Source organism: Gadus macrocephalus, chromosome 1 (assembly GCF_031168955.1).
Source record: "Gadus macrocephalus chromosome 1, ASM3116895v1".
NCBI classification, from domain to species: domain Eukaryota; kingdom Metazoa; phylum Chordata; class Actinopteri; order Gadiformes; family Gadidae; genus Gadus; species Gadus macrocephalus.
This window is the reverse complement of record NC_082382.1, coordinates 6,142,706-6,163,979: the sequence shown is the minus strand read 5'-3', so window position 1 is coordinate 6,163,979 and position 21,274 is coordinate 6,142,706. Positions and strand designations below refer to the sequence as shown.

Genomic DNA, 21,274 nt, shown 5'->3' with positions numbered 1-21,274 from the left:
CACACACACACACACACACACACACACACACACACACACACACACACACACACACACACACACACACACATATACATGTACACACAAACGCACATACACACACACACACACACACACACACACATACAAAAACACACACACACACACACGCACATGCACATGCACACGCACACAGACATACTTGTACACACACACACACACACACATGCACATACATGTACACACACATACATACACACACACACACACACACACACACACACACACACACACACACACAGACACACACACACACACACACACACACACACACACACACACACAAACATACCTGTACACACACATTATTGGCACACAAATTTAAGTTCACCCCTACCCCTGTGTCAAACATAGGCATGCGTGCCACACACAAAAACACAAACATTATAATTTGCCATATGTCATGCACAAAATGGCAACAACTGATAGGACCGCTTTTAGTTATGCTGTTCCTTGGTGTTGGAATGTGCTCCAAAAAGTTTCTGTTTTTATCCCATTGGGACATTTTAGACAATTACTAAAACAATCCAAATCAGAACAGTGCACATGTTTCCAATGACCCCTTTCATTTTTAAATAGTTTTCACATGTACTATCTGTAAGTTGTTTTGTTTTGCTGCGTCACTGGCTTCCTTACGTTAGTCTTGTTTGTTAGCCTGGCTTGTCATCATGTCTTTCATCTTTGTTATTTTTGTCCTTATTAGTATGTCTTGTCATCAATGTTTCGGTTGTAATTTGCATATTTGTTGACCCAGGGCTCCCTTGTAAAATTGATTTCAATATCTCAATGAGACTTCACCTTTTTGGATAAAAACAATTTGTGTTTAACACCTGAATAAATATAACAAGATAGAATAACCCCAGTCCAGGGAGGTGGATCGGTCCAGCAAGAAGGACGTTAAAGAGGCCAACAAGTACTTCTTCATCGAGTCGTCCATGGCGCTGTTCGTCTCCTTCCTGATCAACGTGTTTGTGGTGGCGGTCTTTGCTGAGGCCTTTTACGGACGCACCAACGCAGAGGTGGTGAGTGACACACGCTGCAGGGAGGCGGTGAACTCTGACCATATGTTCATGCATCACCATTTTCTACCCTTATTATGACCGCAATATTATCTCCTCCCAGCACAATGTCTGCAATGCGACTGGAAGCCCCCACGCCCACCTCTTCCCGGTGGACAACCAGACCCTACAGGTGGACATCTACAAAGGGGTAAGCTACAGCAGTGAACCCAACCCCTTTAAAACCAGGCCTTGAAATATTTCCAGAAATAATAAAAAATATATATATTTTATAACTTAGGCTATACGAGTCTTGTTATTTCCTCCAACACAGAGACTTTGTGAGTTGTCCTTTAAATATTGGTATATTCAATTCATACAATTAGCCTTTGCATCCTATTTCATAATATGCAACTACCACTGTAAATGTGTTTTTGCACTGTGTTTTTGCACTGCTTTTGTGTTTATTGAAGACTCAGGTGACTTTTCTTGTGTTTCTCTTTTTAATTGTGTAATTTTATATTATTGCATTGTTGAAGGCAGTCTGATACGCAAGCATTTTATTGCTGTTGCTTTAATTACTGTGAATATGACCAACAAACCATCTTGAAAAACAGTTTAACAGCTTAATAATTGATGCACCTTATAATTAAGGCATTGACGATCGGCCCTCCAAATTTTCTTATGCATATGGTCAGCCCTTGGAACAATAAAGGTTGTGAACCCCAGAGCTACAGAGTCCCCGGTGGGAAATCTATCAGGAGAGGGTGTGTGGTGTGACCTCTGTGTGTGTGTTGCAGGGTGTGGTGCTGGGCTGTTTCTTCGGCTCCGCAGCGCTCTACATATGGGCTGTGGGCATCCTGGCAGCGGGCCAGAGCTCCACCATGACTGGGACCTACTCTGGCCAGTTTGTCATGGAGGTATGAGGAGTCATGGTGACAGGGTGACAGGGTGACAGGGCCACATGGTGACAGGGTGACAGGGTAACATGGTGACAGGGTGACAGGGTGACATGGTGACAGGGTGACAGGGTGACATGGTGACATGGTGACAGGGTGACAGGGTGACAGGGTGACAGGGTGACATGGTGACAGGGTGACATGGTGACAGGGTGACAGGGTGACAGGGTGACATGGTGACAGGGTGACAGGGCCACATGGTGACAGGGTGACAGGGTGACATGATGACAGGGTGACATGATGACAGGGTGACAAGGCCACATGGTGACAGGGTGACAGGGTGACATGGTGACAGGGTGACATTGTGACAGGGTGACATGGTGACAGGGTGACAGGGCCACATGTTGACATGGTGACAGGGTGACATGGTGACAGGGTGACATGTTGTCATGGTGACAGGGTGCCTCAGACCAGAGACCTCCTCTCTCTGACGGTGACACGGTGCCCCCCCCCCCAGGGCTTCCTGGACCTGCGCTGGTCGCGTTTCGCCCGGGTCCTGCTGACCCGCTCCCTGGCCCTCACCCCCACCCTGCTGGTGGCCGTCTTCCAGGACGTCCATCGCCTGACGGGAATGAACGACTTCCTGAACGTCCTCCAGAGCATACAGGTGAGACCGCGCCCTGGGCCCATGGTGGCAGACAGAGCTCTGTCTCTTGTTGGCAGGGAGAATGTCCCCATTGCCCGCGTCGATCTAAAACACCACCACCCTCTGCTCCGGCTTATTTACTCATGGTGAGTTTCAGAGGATATTCGTTAGAACCACCTCGTTAGGACCTAATCAGTTCGAGCCATTTCCCCATCACCTTATAAATGATCTTAAACCAGCCCTATCGAGGAGATAAAGCACAACTTTGTTTTATGCAGGTTTTATTGAAAACATAATGCGCCTGTTAAATGTGTATTATTCCTAAGTGAGACCAAGTAAATGCATTTAGGCGGGTTCAACAGGATATCTCATTGTTTTTATTTCCTCTCATCCGTAAAACATACACAATGTACGCTAGGCTTTCATACTAGATTCAATGTTATGAGTAAAATTATCAGAATTATCACGAACATTCATTACCCAGAATGCTTCTCGTTGAACGTTTTTTTGAATGCTCATGCAAAACAGGTAGGCTTGTGTTTAAGTGCAGCTGTTGTCATCAAACAATCAATCAATTCGAACAGTCAACAGTAAATTTGTTAACCACATAAGGTAACATAAGCATGTCTTCCCCTCCCTCTCCCATACCTCCCTGTCTTGCTCTATATTAAAAAGGATAAAAACTTCAAAATAAAAAATCAATAAAGAAGTGAAAGAAATTCTGCACATTTATTTGGCGACCCAAATAAAATCTAGAGAACTGAGGTCTATAGAACTGAGGTCAACAGAAATTAGGTCTACATAATGGAGGTCTACAGAACTGAGGACTAGAGAACTGAGGACTAGAGAACTGAGGTCTACAGAACTGAGGTCTACAGAACTGAGATCTACAGAACTGAGGTCTACATAATGGAGGTCTACAGAACTGAGATCTACAGAACTGAGGTCTACATAATGGAGGTCTACAGAACTGAGATCTACAGAACTGAGATCTATAGAACTGAGGTCTATAGAACTGAGGTAAACAGAAATGAGGTCTATAGAACTGAGGTAAACAGAAATGAGGTCTATAGAACTGAGATCTACGGAGGCACATCCATTGAAAGCCTCAACGGTAGGCTATATAACGCTAGGTAGTCTATCTGTCCTCTCTGATATCCGGTGGTTTGTTTTCTGATCCCAGTGTCCTCAGAATCCCATGACTCGCCATCGCTGACCGCCATGCGCCCTATGTCATGATTATAACCACAATAATGACAACTTTTTTATCGTTTTGATCTCAGCGGATGTGACCCATAGAGCAGATGTATACTGTTGTTGCCCCGATTCTTCCTCCTCTGGTCATTAACAACTCATCCGTTATTGTGGTAGAGCACTTTAAGTTCCTGGGCGCAACCATCTCAAACACACTCAAACGGGACAATAACATCTCCCCACAAGTGAAGAAAGGCCAGCAGCGCCTGTTTTTCCTCCGCCGCCTGAAAGGACTACCGCTCAGTGCCCCCGTCATTGTACAATTCTACAGAGCGGTCATTGAGAGTGTGCTAACATCCTCCATCACGGCCTGGTTTGCCTCTGCGTCAGCCCGCGCAAAGGCCAGGCTACAAAGAGTCGCCTGGGCGGCAGAGCGGATCACCGGCTGCCCCCTGCCCCCCATCATGGACCTCCACAGCTCCAGGACCATTAGCCGAGCTGTGAAGACTGTGGCTGACCCCTCCCATCCTGTCGATAGCCTGTTTAATCTTCTCCCCTCTGGACGGCGGTACAGGGCTATTATGTCCAAAACATCACGTCACCTCCACAGTTTTTTCCCCTAAGCAATAGCCCTCCTAAATAACTCTTAAACTTGGACTCCGTTGCACTTTAATTTTATTTAACACTGCACCATCTCCATTCCTATTAATTTATTGCTTCAAATGGTACTGTTTGTCCTTCTATTGTGTTTTGGTCTTTCTGTTTTACGGTGTGTTGCCTGCATGGAGAAGGTGCTACGCCCCCTACACCTCATAGCGTCTGCTCAACGGCTCAGTGTTTGCGGCAGCTTGGTGGCAGTAAGGATACACCTCCCTGACCTAACATTCGTGCCTTCTGCTTCCTGCCCCCAGCTGCCCTTTGCCCTCATCCCCATCCTGACCTTCACCAGCATGCCGGCGCTGATGGGCGACTTCGCCAACGGACGGTAAGCCTCTGCTCTCCTCTGGTGCCGCTGTGTTCTGCGGGGCCGACTCTAACGGACCACTCCTCCCAGGCTGCTGAAGGCCGGCGGCGGGATCCTGATTCTGGGCGTGTGCTGCATCAACATGTACCTGGTGGTGGTGTACGTCAGCGCGCTCAACAGCGCGTGGCTCTACGCCGTGGCCTCGCTCCTCTCCATCACCTACCTGGCGTTCGTCGGCTACCTGGTCAGTGTGAATCTCTTTCCCGTAAGCCTTTCGGTGGAGCGTTTGCTCAGGCGTCAGTCACTGGAGGTGGGGTCGGCCTCGACAATAAAGAGGCAGGGATGTGTTTGAAGAAAGACTATCCATGTGAAATAGCGTGGATGCATATTTTTACACTACATTTTGGTCTTTTAATTATTTATTAAGGAAAGACAAAACACTTTGCAAACCGGTAGACCTCATGCGTCACATGACCCATGACATAACTGTGTCAACCCATAACGGCCTTTAAGATTCTGTTTTAACCCCCTGCCCTCCCACACCCACGCTGCAGACCTGGCTGTGTCTGATTGCCCTGGGCATGTCCGGTCTGTACCCCTGCTCCCAGGACAGGACCGACACCACCGTCCTCATCGAGCAGCCAGGAGAGGCTGACTCCTGACAGTCCCGTCACCCTCACCCTACGGTACAGAGGGCAGCGTGCTCTACCTGAGTCTTATGTTATGCATAAACTATATTGGTTCATTTCAATGCTAATTATTTAATATCTGATATTACTAAATATATATCTATATTATCTAATTATAGGAAATACATTGAGCAATGTTAAAGCATTGAATGAACACCAATATCCAGGTAGGCTACACTATATAGCCTCCATTAGCTGCTTTTCAACTCCACATAAAATGTGACAAGCGTGTATGCAGGGCCCACATTAAGTAGGCCTATTTAAATATACAGTATGTTAATTCCATACGTCCTATTTGTTTTTCCACCACAAGGGGGCAATGTCAACTAAAATACTCTAGAAAGGTTTTCATGGCACTAACAGAAGTCTATAACGCAGAACAGTGCTGTAATGAATACAGCACACATCAGATGGCGTGACGTGTTGCATCATGTTGTCGCGTGTTTCACATAGTTGCACTGCAGTGGTGTTGCAAACCCAGCGAGCCCGTCGGCTCTAGGAGTGCTGTTGAAGCCGTCTCACGATTGAGCGGCCTCCATTGTGCAAGCGGCCGCTGGCGGGCTTCGGCTCCAGGCTGGAGGGCCGGAGGAGGAAGGGCAGGCCGCTTTCTGTACATTGTGGCTGAGGAGTCTTGGAGACAGAGTTATGTAAGAGGGGGGAGAGCCTTCCCGCCTCCCGTTGCTGTTTTTGTTTTTCTCAATGAGCCAATGTCTCCCTGCTCGGCCCCACAGCCTGTCAACGAGGGCCCCTTTCCTGGAAACACAGCCCTGGCAGAGGCCCGTCAGAGGTCACGTGATACAGACCCTGAAGCCCAGCCATACTTAAGGCTCCGCAGTGCAGGGGGACGACTCCACAGCCGGGGGCCATGAGGGGAAGTGTGTTGTGGATGAAGGGCGTGGGGCTGTAAATAAACACCGGACATGATGGAGAACTAGGAACACAGAACCACGCCGCCAGCTCCATGGACGGTTTGTCTACCGATGTCCCCCGCCCCTAAACATCTTCTGTCACGCTGCACGAAGTCATGCATCAGTGCAAATCGATTACTTTGCATCAGATCGGTCTTATGGTCCACAGTTCAGTTTCTGTCAAACATTGTTGTTATAATCTTGGGTAAGTGAACTCCAATCACCCATTTTTATGAATTTTTATTTTATGTAGACTATCATTGTACTGTATGCCATAATATTTAGTCGTCTTTTATGTCTAGCATAAAAAATACATACGTCCTACATCAAAATGTGTGTTAATGTGGTCATTTTTGTTTTATGTCTAATTCTGTTTATGTGTTAATGTAGGTAATTCTGGTTTTCATTTCTAAGATGTGTTTTGTTGATTATTTATAGCTGTGACCCCAATGGTGTGAAATATTTTTTTTGATGGATTTGTTTGTACGCTATATTGATGTTAGAATACAGAAAGATATGGTATTTATCGTAACTCACGTATGTGATAGTTCACAAGTTGGAAGACATGGAATTGTAAATATTGTAAAATAAAAGAGTGTGTCTAATTGCACCACAAGGGAATTGTTATGTTATTGCACCTTCCTGTGATACTGTTTTTTTTTTTTTAAATGGCTTATCTCAGTTCACTTCAGGCCTTATCATAAGAGATGCCAGGAAAAGCCCTATGCATGAGTACCTTTGATTGATGAAACAACCAGTAACGTGTTTCAGCAGATTCTCACACAGGACACCATTGGATCTCTCCCTTTACCTGGTAGGCCTAGGAGCATTAAACAGAGAGCTCTGCCCTGTATTTCTGGTTCACTCAAATGCATTTCGCTCCGTCTCTGTCTCTGAAATGTCCAATTTCAAAATAGAGGGGCAAATTTAAGTGAACAAATCTTTATTGGTCCAATAAAAAAAGGAAACGTTTTTACCTAGTTCCACTTAGCTAATTTAGTTAGTCTACTTGGGAATGTTTGCTCCGGCAAACAGCCGGAGCATCTTGTTCTGTTTCCACTGGTGGACTGAAGTATGACACTAGGTTTCCTTGGAAGGGTCAACAGTCACCACGTATTATTGGATGCTCACACTTTTCTAACACGCTCACACTGAAGTAGGGCTTTAAATGTGTCCACTCTTGGTTTGTGTTGTAAAGGCATATTTCATAAAGTAGACCTATTTAGATTTTTTGTTCCGCATTAAATCCAAATGTCCAGAAATCCATTAACGCTCAGAGAGGCAGTAGGCCTGCTCAGAACCACAGCTTGACGGTAGGGCTAGGAGACATCATCTCAGCGTCTTCCGTCCTACACAGCACAGGCAGTAGAGCTTGAGCCAGAATTGAGGAACAGGGACAAATTAACCCAAATAAAAAACGGTTGAATAAAGTTGTGGTTATCTTGACAGAAAATATATGACACGCCTTCTCTTGAACCTCTAAATAGCCACAGAGGCTAAAGGCGCCCGGAAGAGGCCTGGTTCATGGTGAGACTAGTAAAGCACATGCCCACTAGATTTACAGAAGAGTGGAAAACACTACTATGGCATTGAAGTGATTACATTGATTCCTGCTGCTTTAATTAGGCTATAAGACTAACTGTCATAAGCATAACAGCATCTCAGCATAACACACCGTATGATGAGACCTTCTGGACCTGATGGAGGTTCTCTCGCTATGCTGAGACCTTCTGGACCTGATGGAGGTTCTCTCGTTATGCTGCGACCTTCTGGGTCCAGATGGAGGAGGTTCTCTAGTTATGCTGAGACCTTCTAGACCTGATGGAGGTTCTCTAGTTATGCTGAGACCTTCTGGACCTGATGGAGGTTCTCTAGTTATGCTGAGACCTTCTGGGTCCTGATGGGGGAGGTTCTGATCATCATACTAAAGAGCAGCGCTGGAATGTGTTTAGTGTGGCGCGTGCAGAAAGAAGAATGCCTTTCGCAACGCCCACTTTCCAACCGACCAATCCGGAAAGAGGGACTGTTTCGAGGCGCCCATAGAGTCCAAATGAACGAAAACAAAGCCGCGATTAAAATTGTAACTATTTCTGAATACTAAAATGATCGTGGTTACTGTTTGCCTTGGAAAATATCATCGTTTGAATGTTTTTTTTTTTTTTTCTACATCCTCTTTTGCGTTTTTGGCGAGGTTGTTTATCTGTAGTAAGGGGACCTTGAAACCGTCGTGCCCCATTTCCTCGGTTGTTTTCCTCCCCGCCTGGTTCTCCATGTTGTTGAGCTTCGGCGAGGTTCTACACTAGTCCTACGATCAACAACATACCTGATCTACAATACAGGACAGGACGACAGAGGACCATAGGACCGATAGCCGAAAGAACCCGACCCGGAGCCCAGCCCCAGAACCCCGTCCCGAAGCCGAGCCCCAGAAAACCGTCCCGGAGCCCAGCCCTCCCGCGGACCCTCGGGGACAGTGTGGGACGGATGACAGTGGTCTGACTGAGTGACTCCTCAGTCCCTGATGAAGGCTCGTCGGGGGTCGGGGACAGGATTTGACTTCGAGGGCTCTGTGATTGTCAGATGGAAAGTTCTATTATCACTCAAGTGCAGAAAGAAGACGTCCAAGTGTCGCCGAAAACAGGTAAAACGCCGCGTAATAGTATATACATATGAATAGTTGAAATCCTCTTAATTTGCTCGCAACAATTGCATTATTAAATACAATCTGATCCAAAACAGTGCGTCAATGTGACAGTTGAGCGCTGCGGGCGTCGGGCCGCGCGCACCTCCCAACGCGCACCTCGCGCACCGCCCACCGCGCACCTCGCGCAGTCACTGGCTGATCCGACTCTTAACGAGCTCCACAATTAAGTAATTAATAATATTGAAGCAGGACTCAAGCCATCGAGGAATCAAAATACGTCCAGCGTAATGAACAGGGGCCTCTAGGGGCCCCACGTTACCACTCTGAGTGGACCAGGAGCCCCACGGTACCAATCTGAGAGGACCAGGTGCCCTAGGTACCACTCTGATCCTCAAGAGGACCACGGGCCTTCAGGGGCCCCACGCTGATCCTCATGAGGACCAGGGTACTGATGTAAAGGACTCCAAAACACTAAAAACCAGCAGTTATTCTTCTCATTGAACCAGGTAGGCCTTCAGGTTGCCGCCGAGCTCTTCGCTTGGTCTCCCATAGCTACTCTACTATCACAACATCGAAGCGTATTATTATTATTTAAAAATAGAGTTATCTGGATTTATTATCCAAATGTGTTCCAACGGAGGCCCGACCAAGATATGCGGCGAACCATGTTGTGTTGATCAGTCCTACTACTAGTCCTCCTACCAGGACTAGAGAACACAACATGTTGTTCTGCTCACATGCTCGGAGGAGCGGCAGATCAGTGCGCGGCGGTCGGAGGACAATAAAGTAGTGCCAGTTCTACCGCAATATTCAAACCTTTCTACTCGTACGTTGCTTGGTTAAACAAATTAAGCACATGCCAATAAGGTTAACAATGCACACGGAAGGAGATAAAGGTGTGTTTGAAGAGGTACTGGGTAAACGGGCCGTCGTCTGAGAGGTGTAGAGCCGTGTTGGCTCGGCCCAGGGGCCGCGGTACTGACGGAGGAATGCACTCCACCCCTCCACCCTCCACCCCTCCACACACGCCCTCCTCCGTCCCGCTGGAGCTCTGAAGATTCCTGGTTCCCGACCACGAAGAACGCAGTCTTATTGCCATCGTTAGAACGGCTGTGGTGCGTGTTGCAGCCTTGGATTCACCTTTACGCTTGTTTTTCAATTTAAATGAGTTATATCTGTGGGGAGAAAAAAGCAAATAGGAAAAGACTCCGACTGTTGAACTTGCCCCCTTTCAGTAAATAGGCCATAGAGCGTATCCCTGTGCGGAAGGCACTGGTTCAGCACTTGCAGTAATCACGCCAGTGAGACTCAGATTTAAATACACATATTTGGAAACGCATTTGCTGCAGTAGCTGTTACTTTTCCTCCGAAAGCTTGCCTTGTGTCAGTGTCCGTGTGTTTACCACATCAGGGTCCGTGCTCATCGTGACTTGTGTCAGTGTCCGTGTGTTGACCACATCAGGGTCCGTGCTCATCCTGCCTAACGAGCAGCGGCTGCATTATACCTTTTCGAGTGAAAAAAAACCCAACCATCGTTATCTGTACATTTTAAACTGAATAGTGTTTTCCCACTTTCTCAGCCTTGTGTCACCAGTTGTTTTGTGCTATTAATTGGAATGCCTATTTGCATTTTGCCTTAATTAGCAAGTACTCCCACTAAACTCTTAGTGCCTCCAGCGTCCTTCTCTCCAAGACCTCTCACTGGTCTCTCCAAGACCTCTCGTTGGTCTCTCCAAGACCTCTCACTGGTCTTTTCAAGACCTCTCACGGGTCTCTCCAAGACCTCTCGTTGGTCTCGCCCAGACCTCTCCCTGGTCTCTCCCAGAACTCCCGCTGCTGGTCTCTCCAAGACCTCTTGCTGGTCTCTCCAAGACCTCTGTCTGTCTCCCCAAGAACTCTCACCTCTCGCTGGTCTCCCCAAGACCTCTGGCAGGTCTCCCCAAGACCTCTGGCAGGTCTCGCTCTGTGGTGGAGAAGGTCTTTACTCTGGCTGATCAGAGAGCAGCGAGGTGTGACCAGCTCCCCGTCTCCCCCCCCCCCCCCCCCCCCCCCCCCCCCCCGGCTCCTTTCAGCCTGCAGGCCATCTGCCTCCAAGTGTCTTGGGAGCTTGACATGGTTAGAATGCCTTCGCCCTGTGTTTTTCTGCTAAAGGTAGCCTACCGCTGGAGGGAAAAAAAAAGAGTAGTGTGGGTTTTCCCGCCCTCTGTGATTATATAACGTGTACCAGCCATTTCCAGCAGCAGCAACAGCAGCAGCAGCGGAGTCGGGCTCATTAAAACCAGATTTCTTGTGCAGGCTTGGGCCTCCCTGTAGAAGGATGGGTGTACTGCCTTTAGGGGGGGGGGGGGGGGGGGGGGGGGGCTGATCACATGGTGATTATTGTTGTCAAGGGAATCCATACGGTGGATTCATTTGTACAGGCCTAGTGGCCGTACGCTGTGGTGGGACGTGGTCGGTCCGCCGTAGTGGGATGGCTCCGTGTGGGGGTGTGAGGTCCAAGGTGATTGGCTCTGTCCGAGCAGAAGGCCCTGTGTTGTAGCGTGTGCACACTCAACACGTGCTGTTTGCTGTGTACTGTTCCCGTCTGCTTGCTCACACCAGCCTCCCTCTCTGCCTCCCCCACCAGGCGCGGTGAGCCGCTCCTCTCTCAAGCAGCCAAAGAGCTGTAACATCTTTAAGGCGCTCTTCTGCTGCCTCAAAGCGCAGGATGGCCCCAAACTGCCACCCCCTCCACCGCCACCGCCTCCACCCTCCTCCCAGCATGCCTTGCTGGGGTCGCAGGAAAATGGGACAGTTGTCAAGGTAACGCACTATATACACGCACGCAGTGATGTACAGCGCTGGAAGGCGGTCTAAGAGCTTGATTTACAACTAGCCAACCCAGTGTGGTTAATTGTGTCTGTGTTTGAGAAGTCTTAATTTAAATGTAACAAAAAAATTGACCAAAACAGTACTTCGAGTCACTTGACCATGAAAACAGAAAGGCCATCACTATAGACATTTGAATCAACTTTATTAAATGTTTCTTTTACCTCAACCTCTACCTGTACACACGGAGCACTTAACTATTTGGAGATAAAGAATGAATGTGATGCTCGCATTTGAAGATCCAATAGTTTGACTCTCAGGCCTAGCTGTATTGGCTGAGTTGGGAGGAAGGTGATCTGTGTTTAGATGTGAGGTCTAGACTCCTTTTAAAGGCCAGTTTTAACCAGAGGCCGTGTTTGTTCATGCGCGGCCTGCCCTCTGGCAACAGCAGCCAACAGGAAGCAGAAGATTTAGGCACTTTTAGCTATTGTTTGCCTCCATCATAATGTCATGTATTTTCTTTTTGGTCAATATTCATACGACGTGTGTGTGTCTTTCTGTCTCCTCTTCCCAGGATGAGGGCAGCCTACTGCCTGAGTTGGATCCCCAGGACCAGGGAAAGATCTGCGTGGTCATAGACCTGGATGAGACCCTGGTCCACAGCTCATTCAAGGTATCTGCTCCTCCACACTAACACAGCATAACTCGGCCCCAGAACAGGTTCCTCTGTTGTGCTACTCTCTCGGCATTCCAGTTCTCTAGCCCCGCTGATTGCAACACTCAAAGTTGATTTACACACCGTGTTAGAACGCTGTCTACAGTGTTGGCCTGTAAGTCTGTGCAAGAATCCAACTTATTTAAATTGGCTTTGAGCTTTTAGTTAAAGGCAGTTGTTGACGTTGAGGCAGCGGCCCCATATTGTTAGTCAACCCGTTTTAAGGATCTGTGCTCTTACTGCGGCCAGGACATGGTGAAAGATGTTTGGGGCCGTGAGTGAAGTCCATTCTGTGTATGTAGGCCAGGGCCTGTGAGCTATGGCGTCAGCGCAGCAAGCCTGGTTCAGAGAGTGTTCACTCTCTCACTCGTTATGTAACGCCATGAATGTACACATGCTGACCTCCTCCCTGCGCTCCCTCCACAGCCCATTAGCAACGCAGACTTCATCGTGCCAGTGGAGATAGAAGGGACCACCCACCAGGTAAGCCCTAACGTCTGTCCTTGTTGTGCGTCTGCCTGGGTATAAGGTATAAGGTCTATTGTGGGCGTGTGTTGGTTGTGCTTGGCGGTTCAGGGATCAGCGTTGTTATGGTGGCTGCGTGGCGCCCCCTGCTGGCCATGTGGGGACTTGAATAAAGGCTGAGAGGCCCAAAGGAAATCACTCACTTTGTCTTTTTTTTTGTGTGGCTTCGAAAATTGAAAATAGATTTTATGTATGCCAATTGGGCTAATATAATCAGATTATTTTAAGTGATTCGATTTGTGTATAGAGTGGACGACCGTTTGACATGTGGAGAAGCACTTCAGTCTCTGAAACATGAATCCTTGTAACCTCTTGAGCTGGGACGGACTCATCTTTTTTTGGCCATGGCTTGGTTCAAGTAATCCAGGATAGGCTGGTTCACAACCGCACGGCCTATTTTTGATTACTTGTTTCAGGAAATGGTACCTGGCAGCGGAGGAGCTGAGAGAGGAGGGCTCGGAGAGGGGTTAGCCTAGGCGAGGGGGCTCAGTACTACTGTTCTCTTCTTCCCCAAATGTTACTCTTTCCATATTTGTCTACATCCAAAGTATTGCAAGTATTATAAAGTATTTATAGGAACATTTATAAAGTATTATAAATAATGACTCTTATCTGTTTCGTGGTTATGACAATCAATTCAATAGATAATGTATTTTTATCCCCATATTCCTTGGGGAAATAGCATGTCACTAACGGATCAGATCGTGATCAGAAAGCCGTTTTGTCTCCTGGAGGTCTACGTCCTGAAGCGGCCCTACGTGGATGAGTTCTTGCAGAGGATGGGGGAGCTGTTTGAGTGTGTGCTGTTCACAGCCAGCCTTGCTAAGGTATTTAGAATCGGCCTAGCGTCACACATCACATTTTTGTTTCCTGACGCCCTGGCTTAATGTGTGACGCTATGTTTGATCCTCTTCCTGTTGCTACCTCTTAGATGCTTCCCGTGCTTCGGGTCCTCTGAGTAGTTGCCTATGTATTGCTATAAAAGATGAACCAAACATGACACAGTCCCTAACACAGGTTATGCTGTGGGGCTTAAATTAGCCACAGGTCATGCCACCAATTTAAGCCAATCCTAAATAGCAATAAGCAGAGGTTGGCCTGAGCTGGCACTGCGGTTGGTATTTATTCAGAGTGTTTGGTTACTCTTTAAGCGTTAGTTCATGTCTTCCCCCCCCCCCCTCCCGGGCCTCTGGGTAGTATGCGGACCCAGTGACTGACCTGCTGGATCAGGGCAGTGTGTTCCGGGCCCGTCTGTTCCGGGAGTCCTGCGTCTTCCACCAGGGCTGCTATGTGAAGGACCTGAGCCGGCTCGGCCGGGACCTGAGGAAGACCCTCATCCTGGACAACTCCCCGGCCTCCTACATCTTCCACCCGGAGAACGCTGTGAGGCCCCTGCCGTCCACGCACACACTGCAGACCTAACGAGGGCCACACTTTACTGCTCCGACTACATGAGGACTAGGCGTTGATTCAGACTTATTGTAAAAATAAGTGAATAAAATTGCTGTATGTATTTGTTTTGACTGACTTTTTAGAAGATAGATGCTTTTTAATGTACCTTCAATGACGGTATTGCAAATCGTCTCATTGTCTCATATTAACATCAGTGGTAATTAGTTAGAAGATTATACATTTCACAAATTGAGACGTTGATCTATGTGTTAGCCATGAGATCTGGTTCCAGTTGGATAAGAAAGGTTAAAGATCTGATTCTGTTGCTCATGCCTGCCTAGGTGGACTAGAAAGGTTCTAGGTTTGATTCTTTTGCTTATGCCTAGGTGCCGGTGCTGTCGTGGTTCGACGATGTGGACGACGTTGAGCTCCTCAACCTTCTTCCCGTGTTTGAGGACCTGAGTCAAGCGGACAACGTTTACACCCGTCTGGACCAGCTCCGAGGGCCGTAGATCTGCTGTGGTCTGCCCACGTTACAGCCCCCTGGTACCAATGGGGATCTGGTGCTTTCCGAGCCTCTTGTTAATCTTTTAAAACATTGCACCAAACATGGACATGTATCTTGAGTCTTTCTGCACATGGGGCCTAGCACGTGTTAGCCACTATTTGAAAGCAGAGAGATTTGGAAACGGCCACCAAAGTAGTTTGAAAACAATCGCTCCAGTGATTGTATCTAAGTAGTTATTTTGCCGTCCCTGACTTTACCCTGGGATGTTTTTGTATCGTTGTGCCTTTTTTAAGGAACAAAAAAAATACATTGGCTCACTTTTTATTTCAACAGCTTTTGTTATTTTTTTCTAGTTTTTTTTATATATAAATCTATTTTTGAACAGTAAAGGTGGTTTATCTATGCAACCCATTACATTGACAATACCTCTTACTGTAGACAGCTGGTAATGACATACTGCCCGTGTAAATGGAGAGGTTGTGATTTAGATGAGTGAATCCGCAATGGAACACGAAACTGTACTCTACCTTATTTTCTACAGAACTATAGGACACGTGATAAAGTTGATTATTTATCATACCAGTTCCAATAACGGTGCAGTGTTGGAACATAGGGACAGTTGATGGGATATTTTGGAATGACGCTATGGCCATTTAAAAGCAGACACACTGGAATTCGCCGGTGGCTCCTGACTTAATAGAATTAAAGCCACATTTGTTAAACAAGGTAAAGAATGATTTGTCCTTATGTTTGTCTCTGATGATTTGAACCATATTGCACTTGTTTTATATTCAGTGCTAAAGTGACAGGTGTGCCTGGTGCTGATAGTGTAGAGCAGGCGGAGTGCACTGTGGAGATCAAGTGACAGGCTGTGCTACTCGCAGTGCGACACTTGAACATATCATATCTGATGAACGTTTTTCTGTATTTATTGGCCAATCGTCGTATTGTCCAGTACCTCTTACTGCTGAACGGTTTGGCTTGTGATCCATTGCCTACTTTATTGGTGGTTCAGTATTAGACCATCCAGTTGTGTTTGTGCCTTGGAGTCTCTCGTGTCAAAGGAAGGGGCAAGCTGTGGAGGACAGAGTGCAGCCGAACCTGAGTCCACTCTCCTGAAGCCTGTTTAGTTATGCAGCAAAACCACATTTTCAACTCCAAATTATTTTTCCTCTTTTCTCCACTGAGAATTGCTTTGCTTATCGAGAAATATCAACAAACATTCTTTGGCTATACAATTTGTACAACTATTGCCTGCATGTTAAAAAAAATAGTAACCATTTATTATAAACTGCCAAATATTTTTGTTTAGACGGTAATGATTGAATTGTCTTATACTTAGTGTTGATTGAAAATAAGAATGTTTGTACTATCAGACCCAATTCAAGCTAATTCTTCATGACACAGTGTACAAATAAAAGATGATTATATTTTACTGATGTTTTTCCCTAACTGCAGTTTGTATGACTTGCAAATGGCAAAAAAACATTGATCATTGATGTTGATAGTTGTACTGTATAACACATTTACCCCTCCCCCTAAACCATTACAATACGAAAAGTAAAAACCTAAATACAAAGAAAGTATCTTCTCTATCAATTTTAGGAGAGAAAAAAAACTGGTTTAAAACCTGATTGCATTACAATGAATTACATTAATTTACTTTCAAGACTTATAACCACTGCAAACACTGCAGCGCATAGTAATTTTAAGTAACAAGTAAACAAATTAGGACATTAATATTCCAGCGCCTACAAGAGGGTCTTCAACCAATCACATCACGGCGCCTCCATGAGGCTCTTCAACCAATCACAACGCTGCGCTGCGGAAGCCATTTTAGGTGTACTCGGGGATGAAATTACGTTGACGGAAGTGCCATTTTCCATGTAAAAAGTTTACACCTACCCATGTCAGTATTCTTTGGCACCATTCTTCTATTAAATAATGTCCCAAGGCACCATGCTGCTATTAGATAATAGCACATACGTCCTGTATGTATGTTAAGGGGGAAGCTGCCACTATTGCCAGATTGGGCCCGTTTTCCCGCCCAATCTGGCAACACTGGTTGCAGCGCGAGTCAGGTGACCAGACTCCGATCAGGTGGTGGGCGGGGCCGGGGTGGTGGCGTCAGCGACGAGGCGCTGAGTGACACGTAGAAATAAACAAAACAGCCAGCAGGGAGCCAGGAAGAAGACGAGTTGCGGAGAGTTGGACAGAAAGGTAAACTAAAGGGCCACTCCGCGGTCCGGTAGTGGATCTGTTATTCCTAGCGGCGGGTCCCCTTTCCCGGCTAATGGCGGAGGAGGAGAATGTTGTAGCGGATCAACAAACGTTCAGCTGGCCAACGACGGGCTAGCTCGCGCTAACTGGGGGCTAGCTAGCGCTAACTGGGGGCTAGCTAGCGCTAACTGGGGGCTAGCTAGCGCTAACTGTTAGCTAGCTAGCGCTAACTGTTAGCTAGCTAGCGCTAACGGTTAGCTAGCTAGCGCTAACTGGGAGCTAGCTAGCGCTAACTGGGAGCTAGCATGATAGCAATAATCAGATACAACAAGCTAGGCTAGCGCTTACTGGGGGCTAGCATGTCAATTGTAGTTCGCTACCACGAAGGCCTGAAACATTCTATCGTAGTAGATGTTGGTCTGGCTCTGTTCAGCGCGGTGCTTACCCTGGATCAGTAGGCCGGCTGGAGGCTTATCGTTGGGTTGATGATCATCTCAATGCCTCATTGTTTAGTGTACTTTAGTCTCTGTGCTGTGGAGTTATCTAGTGACAGGCATTCCTTGGCATATTATCTAGCGTCAACGAATGTTTATCGAGGCTGCATGAGCTCTGAGCCTGTGTGTTTTACTCCCTCTCCAGAAGGTTTACGGTCTGCAGATCACCAAGCATCTCGGGAGCCACGATGAACGTGTTCGATCGAAACATCAACTTTGACGCCCTCTTCAAACTATCCCAAATGTGAGATGGAAACCTGTCGACTCTGCCCTACGACGGTGTTAACATTGGACCGCCTCAGATGATGATGTCAACCGCGTTGTTTTCTCCTTTTTGTTTCCAGCTCCCACTCTACCCAGGTGCACCTGAAGAACGTCTACTCCAGCCTGGCAGTATGCATGTTCGTGGCTGCAGCCGGGTCCTATGTCCATGTGGTCACTCGTCTCTTTCAGGTACTGTTTGGACCACACAGCCGTTCTCAGTCTCCCCAATGCTGACCTAAAGGCCTTGACTGAAACCATGTTTAAAATGGCTGTTAATCTCTACATCTCTACTGAACTGAAAGGGCTCCTATTTCACCACCAGGTGTGAGTGTAATGAGCCATTACAAATTTACATGTCTGCACTGCCCTTTTGATTTTGTGACATCACAAGTGTGATGTAAGGGATAGATAAGCCTACCAGTGGCTACAGTCTGCTGGTAAGTTTATCTTTGCTGCACACATCCCGGTGGGCACTCACCTGGGAGGTCACAGGGCACTCGCACCTGGATTTTAAATAGGGGAACTTTAACCAAAATCAGTCAGTTACTAATGAACAAAAAAAACAAAGCTTGTGCATTGAGGGGAAAGTTGTTCATTTTAAATGGAAGTGGCAACGACGTGGTGGATGTTGTTGCTATAATAGTGGTTGTAATGTCGATAGACCTCTCAAAGTCGTGTATGCTTTGCCTTGATACTTCTGTCTCTGATACTTATTCACTGTCTCACTGCATGCCTTACTCTGTGTTACTCAGGGGGGCGTGCTGTCTCTGCTAGGTTCTCTGGGAATGATGTTCTGGCTGGCCATGACTCCACACAACTCTGACACGGAGAAGAAGAGACTGGCCATCCTAGCCGGCTTTGCCTTCTTCACAGGTAAACTTGTGCTTGGTTTGGACCATCGGGATCTTCTCCATTATTTATCATAGTCAATTAAGTTTTTGGTCCATTGTGCTTTCTATTTTTTTAATATCTTGAAGCCCATGAGCATATTTAAAGTTGTCTTGCAAAGTGTATTGTAGGTTCCTGTCACTAGATGGATTCTGGGTATAGGTGTTGGATTCATGTCTTGTTTGCCTTCCCCTCCAGGTGTTGGCCTTGGCCCCGCCATGGACTTTGTCATCGCCATCAATCCGAGGTAGGCCGCAATCCAAGGCCAGCAGGATAGCAAATGACCCAACAGACCATGTATTCTCTGTCCTATACAGCCGCAGAGGGCTTTGTGGGCTATAGCGTTGAGTCCCGGTTTTAATGTCCACGCGTTACCTATGGAACTATGTTAGTCAACAGAACACGTGCTCCTGTCCGCTGTGACTGGAGCAGAGACGTAGTGGTCCCGAGGGGATGGGGTCAGAGCCTAACCTTTGTGTGGTGTCCACCCTCAGCATCATCGTGACGGCGTTCCTGGGGACATCCATGATCTTCCTGTGCTTCACGCTCAGCGCACTCTATGCCAAGAGAAGGAGCTATCTCTTCCTAGGAGGTATGTGAACTCTGTTAATAGGCTCCATATGACCGCTGCTCCCTCAGGTGGACTTCTTTCAGATACTACTCTTGAAAAACAAATCAAACAACAAAATAAGAACAAGGAACGCAGCTTAAGATGCCTTATGTCAACCCTTCCTTATAAGAGGAGACCAGTGAAGCTCACTGTGTCTTAAGTCTCTTTATGATGAGACCAGTGAAGCTCACTGTGTCAACCCTTTTTAAGCCTCTTTGTGACCTGTATATTGTGTGTTGTTCTCAGGTACTCTGATGTCCGGCTTGTCAGTCCTGTTCCTCATGTCGGTCATGAACATGTTCCTGGGGTCTGCCTTGCTGTTCAAGGTAAAGTTGAGCCGGGCCTGGTTGGGACTGACCTCCAGTGGAACAGGGTCTGACCCTAACCTCCCTGTTCTCTGCTGCAGGCCCACATGTACCTGGGGCTGATCATCATGTGTGGCTTCGTCCTGTTCGACACTCAGCTCATCATTGAGAAGGCAGAGAACGGAGACAAGGACTACATCTGGTGAGTGCTGCTGGTGACATAGAAAGGAAAGCACTTTGCTTCCAGAACAAAGACAAACTAGTTCCTTATTCAACTGATCTCTGATGGGAAGGAAATATTCCATCTGTGGTGCAGAAACTGGTTTGTTCAGTGCTGGCCACTATGATGTAGTTTCCTCCTATTCTTGGCGTTGCAAATCCCTATGAAGAACCTAGTCTTGCTTGTTTGAATACGATAACCTTTGAACTAATGGCGGTATCTTCTGTTGCTTTGAAGGCACTGCGTGGACTTGTTCCTCGACTTTGTCACAATCTTCAGGAAACTGATGGTCCTCCTCGCTATGAACGAGAAGGTACAGTATTCCTCTGTCAAAGGTTCTCCCTGTAGCACTGAATTCACAGTCCTCGTATGAAGCCTTGGTGGCTGACTGTGTGACGTTCTTCTCTGATCAGGAAAAGAAGAAGGAGAAGAAGTAGAGGCTGGCCGGCGTGTAGAGCTCCACACTGAGGATCTGAGACTCGACACATTACGCTGGGCTGCTGGTGCTTCAATTTCTGTCTTCACTTCTTGAATTAACTCCCATGTGGTCTTATAATGCTGAACTTTAATTAGGTTTTGGACTTACAATAAGGTTTGAATGTAAGTTTGTGGTAAATGAACGCTAGTTCTTTCTTGCTTGTGAAGATTACTAATGCTGCAGTGATCCCGCTTGGCCTGTAGAGGGGGCTGTTGTCCCACAGAGGCTCCCAGAAGCATCACTAAACCTACACACATTTTCACAAAGTAACTATAAAAGACACTAGGTAACTTGAGCTTCTGAGACTGATCATTGTTTTATTTGAAGTTATCTGTAATTTGATCCAAGTATTTAGTTGCCACCCTCCCCTCCACGGTACATAATTTGAAGTGGAGTCATGGAGTCCATGGTATATTCACTTGCCACCTAAAGGTTGATCTTAAAACTACCCCCCCACATTTTGTTTGTGGTCTAATATTTGGAGAGCCAGAATAGCAAAGCCTAATTGTAATAATATCCACACATTTTTGCTAATTCCCCCAGTTGGCCGCCTCGGCGGTCCTGGATATGTTGGCTTCTGTAAGGAGAGATATGGCCATCTGTCCATATTTTTCCTGCGGACAAGCCAATGATTCAGATTGTTCCTTCATGTAAATGTGTCTAAAAAAAAACCTCAATGAAGTACATGTTCTTTAGAAATTAGTTTGCCAAATGTGATGTTAACATTTACAATATTTTGAACGTTTGTATACTGTGAAGAATTTATTTTATTGATGTACTATTATATCAAATAATTTGATACATTTGCTCAAATAAATTTTGTTGAATGTGATCAACTCAACTCTTGGGTGTGTTGTGTATTTTGT

General features: G+C 46.7%; 3 protein-coding genes across 4 annotated transcripts in view; all 3 read left to right on the top strand.

The window, feature by feature from the left end:
• LOC132460796 (natural resistance-associated macrophage protein 2-like) overlaps window positions 1–6,948 on the top strand; it is an 18,642-nt gene extending 11,694 nt beyond the window's left edge. The window contains exons 10-17 of the mRNA XM_060055658.1: window positions 903–1,061; window positions 1,162–1,248; window positions 1,838–1,957; window positions 2,454–2,603; window positions 4,688–4,761; window positions 4,831–4,984; window positions 5,295–5,426; window positions 6,161–6,948. Coding sequence (XP_059911641.1) covers window positions 903–1,061; window positions 1,162–1,248; window positions 1,838–1,957; window positions 2,454–2,603; window positions 4,688–4,761; window positions 4,831–4,984; window positions 5,295–5,402 — 852 coding nt within the window. The 3' untranslated portion in view covers window positions 5,403–5,426; window positions 6,161–6,948. The remainder of the gene's footprint in view (window positions 1–902; window positions 1,062–1,161; window positions 1,249–1,837; window positions 1,958–2,453; window positions 2,604–4,687; window positions 4,762–4,830; window positions 4,985–5,294; window positions 5,427–6,160) is intronic.
• Window positions 6,949–8,423: 1,475 nt separating this feature from the next.
• ctdsp2 (CTD (carboxy-terminal domain, RNA polymerase II, polypeptide A) small phosphatase 2) lies at window positions 8,424–16,364 on the top strand. 2 transcript variants are annotated; one of them, XR_009526537.1, is made up of 7 exons: window positions 8,424–8,978; window positions 11,608–11,783; window positions 12,364–12,462; window positions 12,931–12,987; window positions 13,764–13,856; window positions 14,227–14,535; window positions 14,808–15,029. XR_009526537.1 is itself a non-coding variant. In XM_060056202.1 (7 exons), exons 1-7 carry the CDS (start codon window positions 8,918–8,920, stop codon window positions 14,931–14,933), a joined length of 798 nt encoding a protein of 265 aa, XP_059912185.1. In that variant the 5' UTR covers window positions 8,446–8,917; the 3' UTR covers window positions 14,934–16,364. The 2 variants fall into 2 exon arrangements, 1 of the variants encoding a protein (XP_059912185.1); XM_060056202.1 differs by having other exon boundaries at window positions 8,446–8,978; window positions 14,227–14,412; window positions 14,808–16,364.
• Window positions 16,365–16,996: 632 nt separating this feature from the next.
• tegt (testis enhanced gene transcript (BAX inhibitor 1)) lies at window positions 16,997–21,249 on the top strand. The gene is made up of 10 exons (XM_060056276.1): window positions 16,997–17,149; window positions 17,789–17,887; window positions 17,988–18,096; window positions 18,660–18,780; window positions 18,994–19,042; window positions 19,290–19,387; window positions 19,652–19,731; window positions 19,812–19,912; window positions 20,168–20,243; window positions 20,344–21,249. Exons 2-10 carry the CDS (start codon window positions 17,832–17,834, stop codon window positions 20,365–20,367), a joined length of 714 nt encoding a protein of 237 aa, XP_059912259.1. The 5' UTR covers window positions 16,997–17,149; window positions 17,789–17,831; the 3' UTR covers window positions 20,368–21,249.
• The last annotated feature ends 25 nt before the right edge of the window (window positions 21,250–21,274 follow it).

What these genes read in the sequence shown, in the direction of transcription:
- ctdsp2 (XM_060056202.1), top strand. Translation starts at nt 8,918, where the DNA reads ATGGAAAGTTCTATTATCACTCAAGTGCAGAAAGAAGACGTCCAAGTG. An exon ending in TAGAAGGGACCACCCACCAG is followed by an intron (nt 12,988 to 13,763) that starts GTAAGCCCTAAC and finishes TGTCTCCTGGAG; the next exon opens with GTCTACGTCCTGAAGCGGCC. An exon ending in TCACAGCCAGCCTTGCTAAG is followed by an intron (nt 13,857 to 14,226) that starts GTATTTAGAATC and finishes GCCTCTGGGTAG; the next exon opens with TATGCGGACCCAGTGACTGA.
- tegt (XM_060056276.1), top strand. Translation starts at nt 17,832, where the DNA reads ATGAACGTGTTCGATCGAAACATCAACTTTGACGCCCTCTTCAAACTA. An exon ending in TGGTCACTCGTCTCTTTCAG is followed by an intron (nt 18,097 to 18,659) that starts GTACTGTTTGGA and finishes TGTGTTACTCAG; the next exon opens with GGGGGCGTGCTGTCTCTGCT. An exon ending in CGGCTTTGCCTTCTTCACAG is followed by an intron (nt 18,781 to 18,993) that starts GTAAACTTGTGC and finishes CTTCCCCTCCAG; the next exon opens with GTGTTGGCCTTGGCCCCGCC.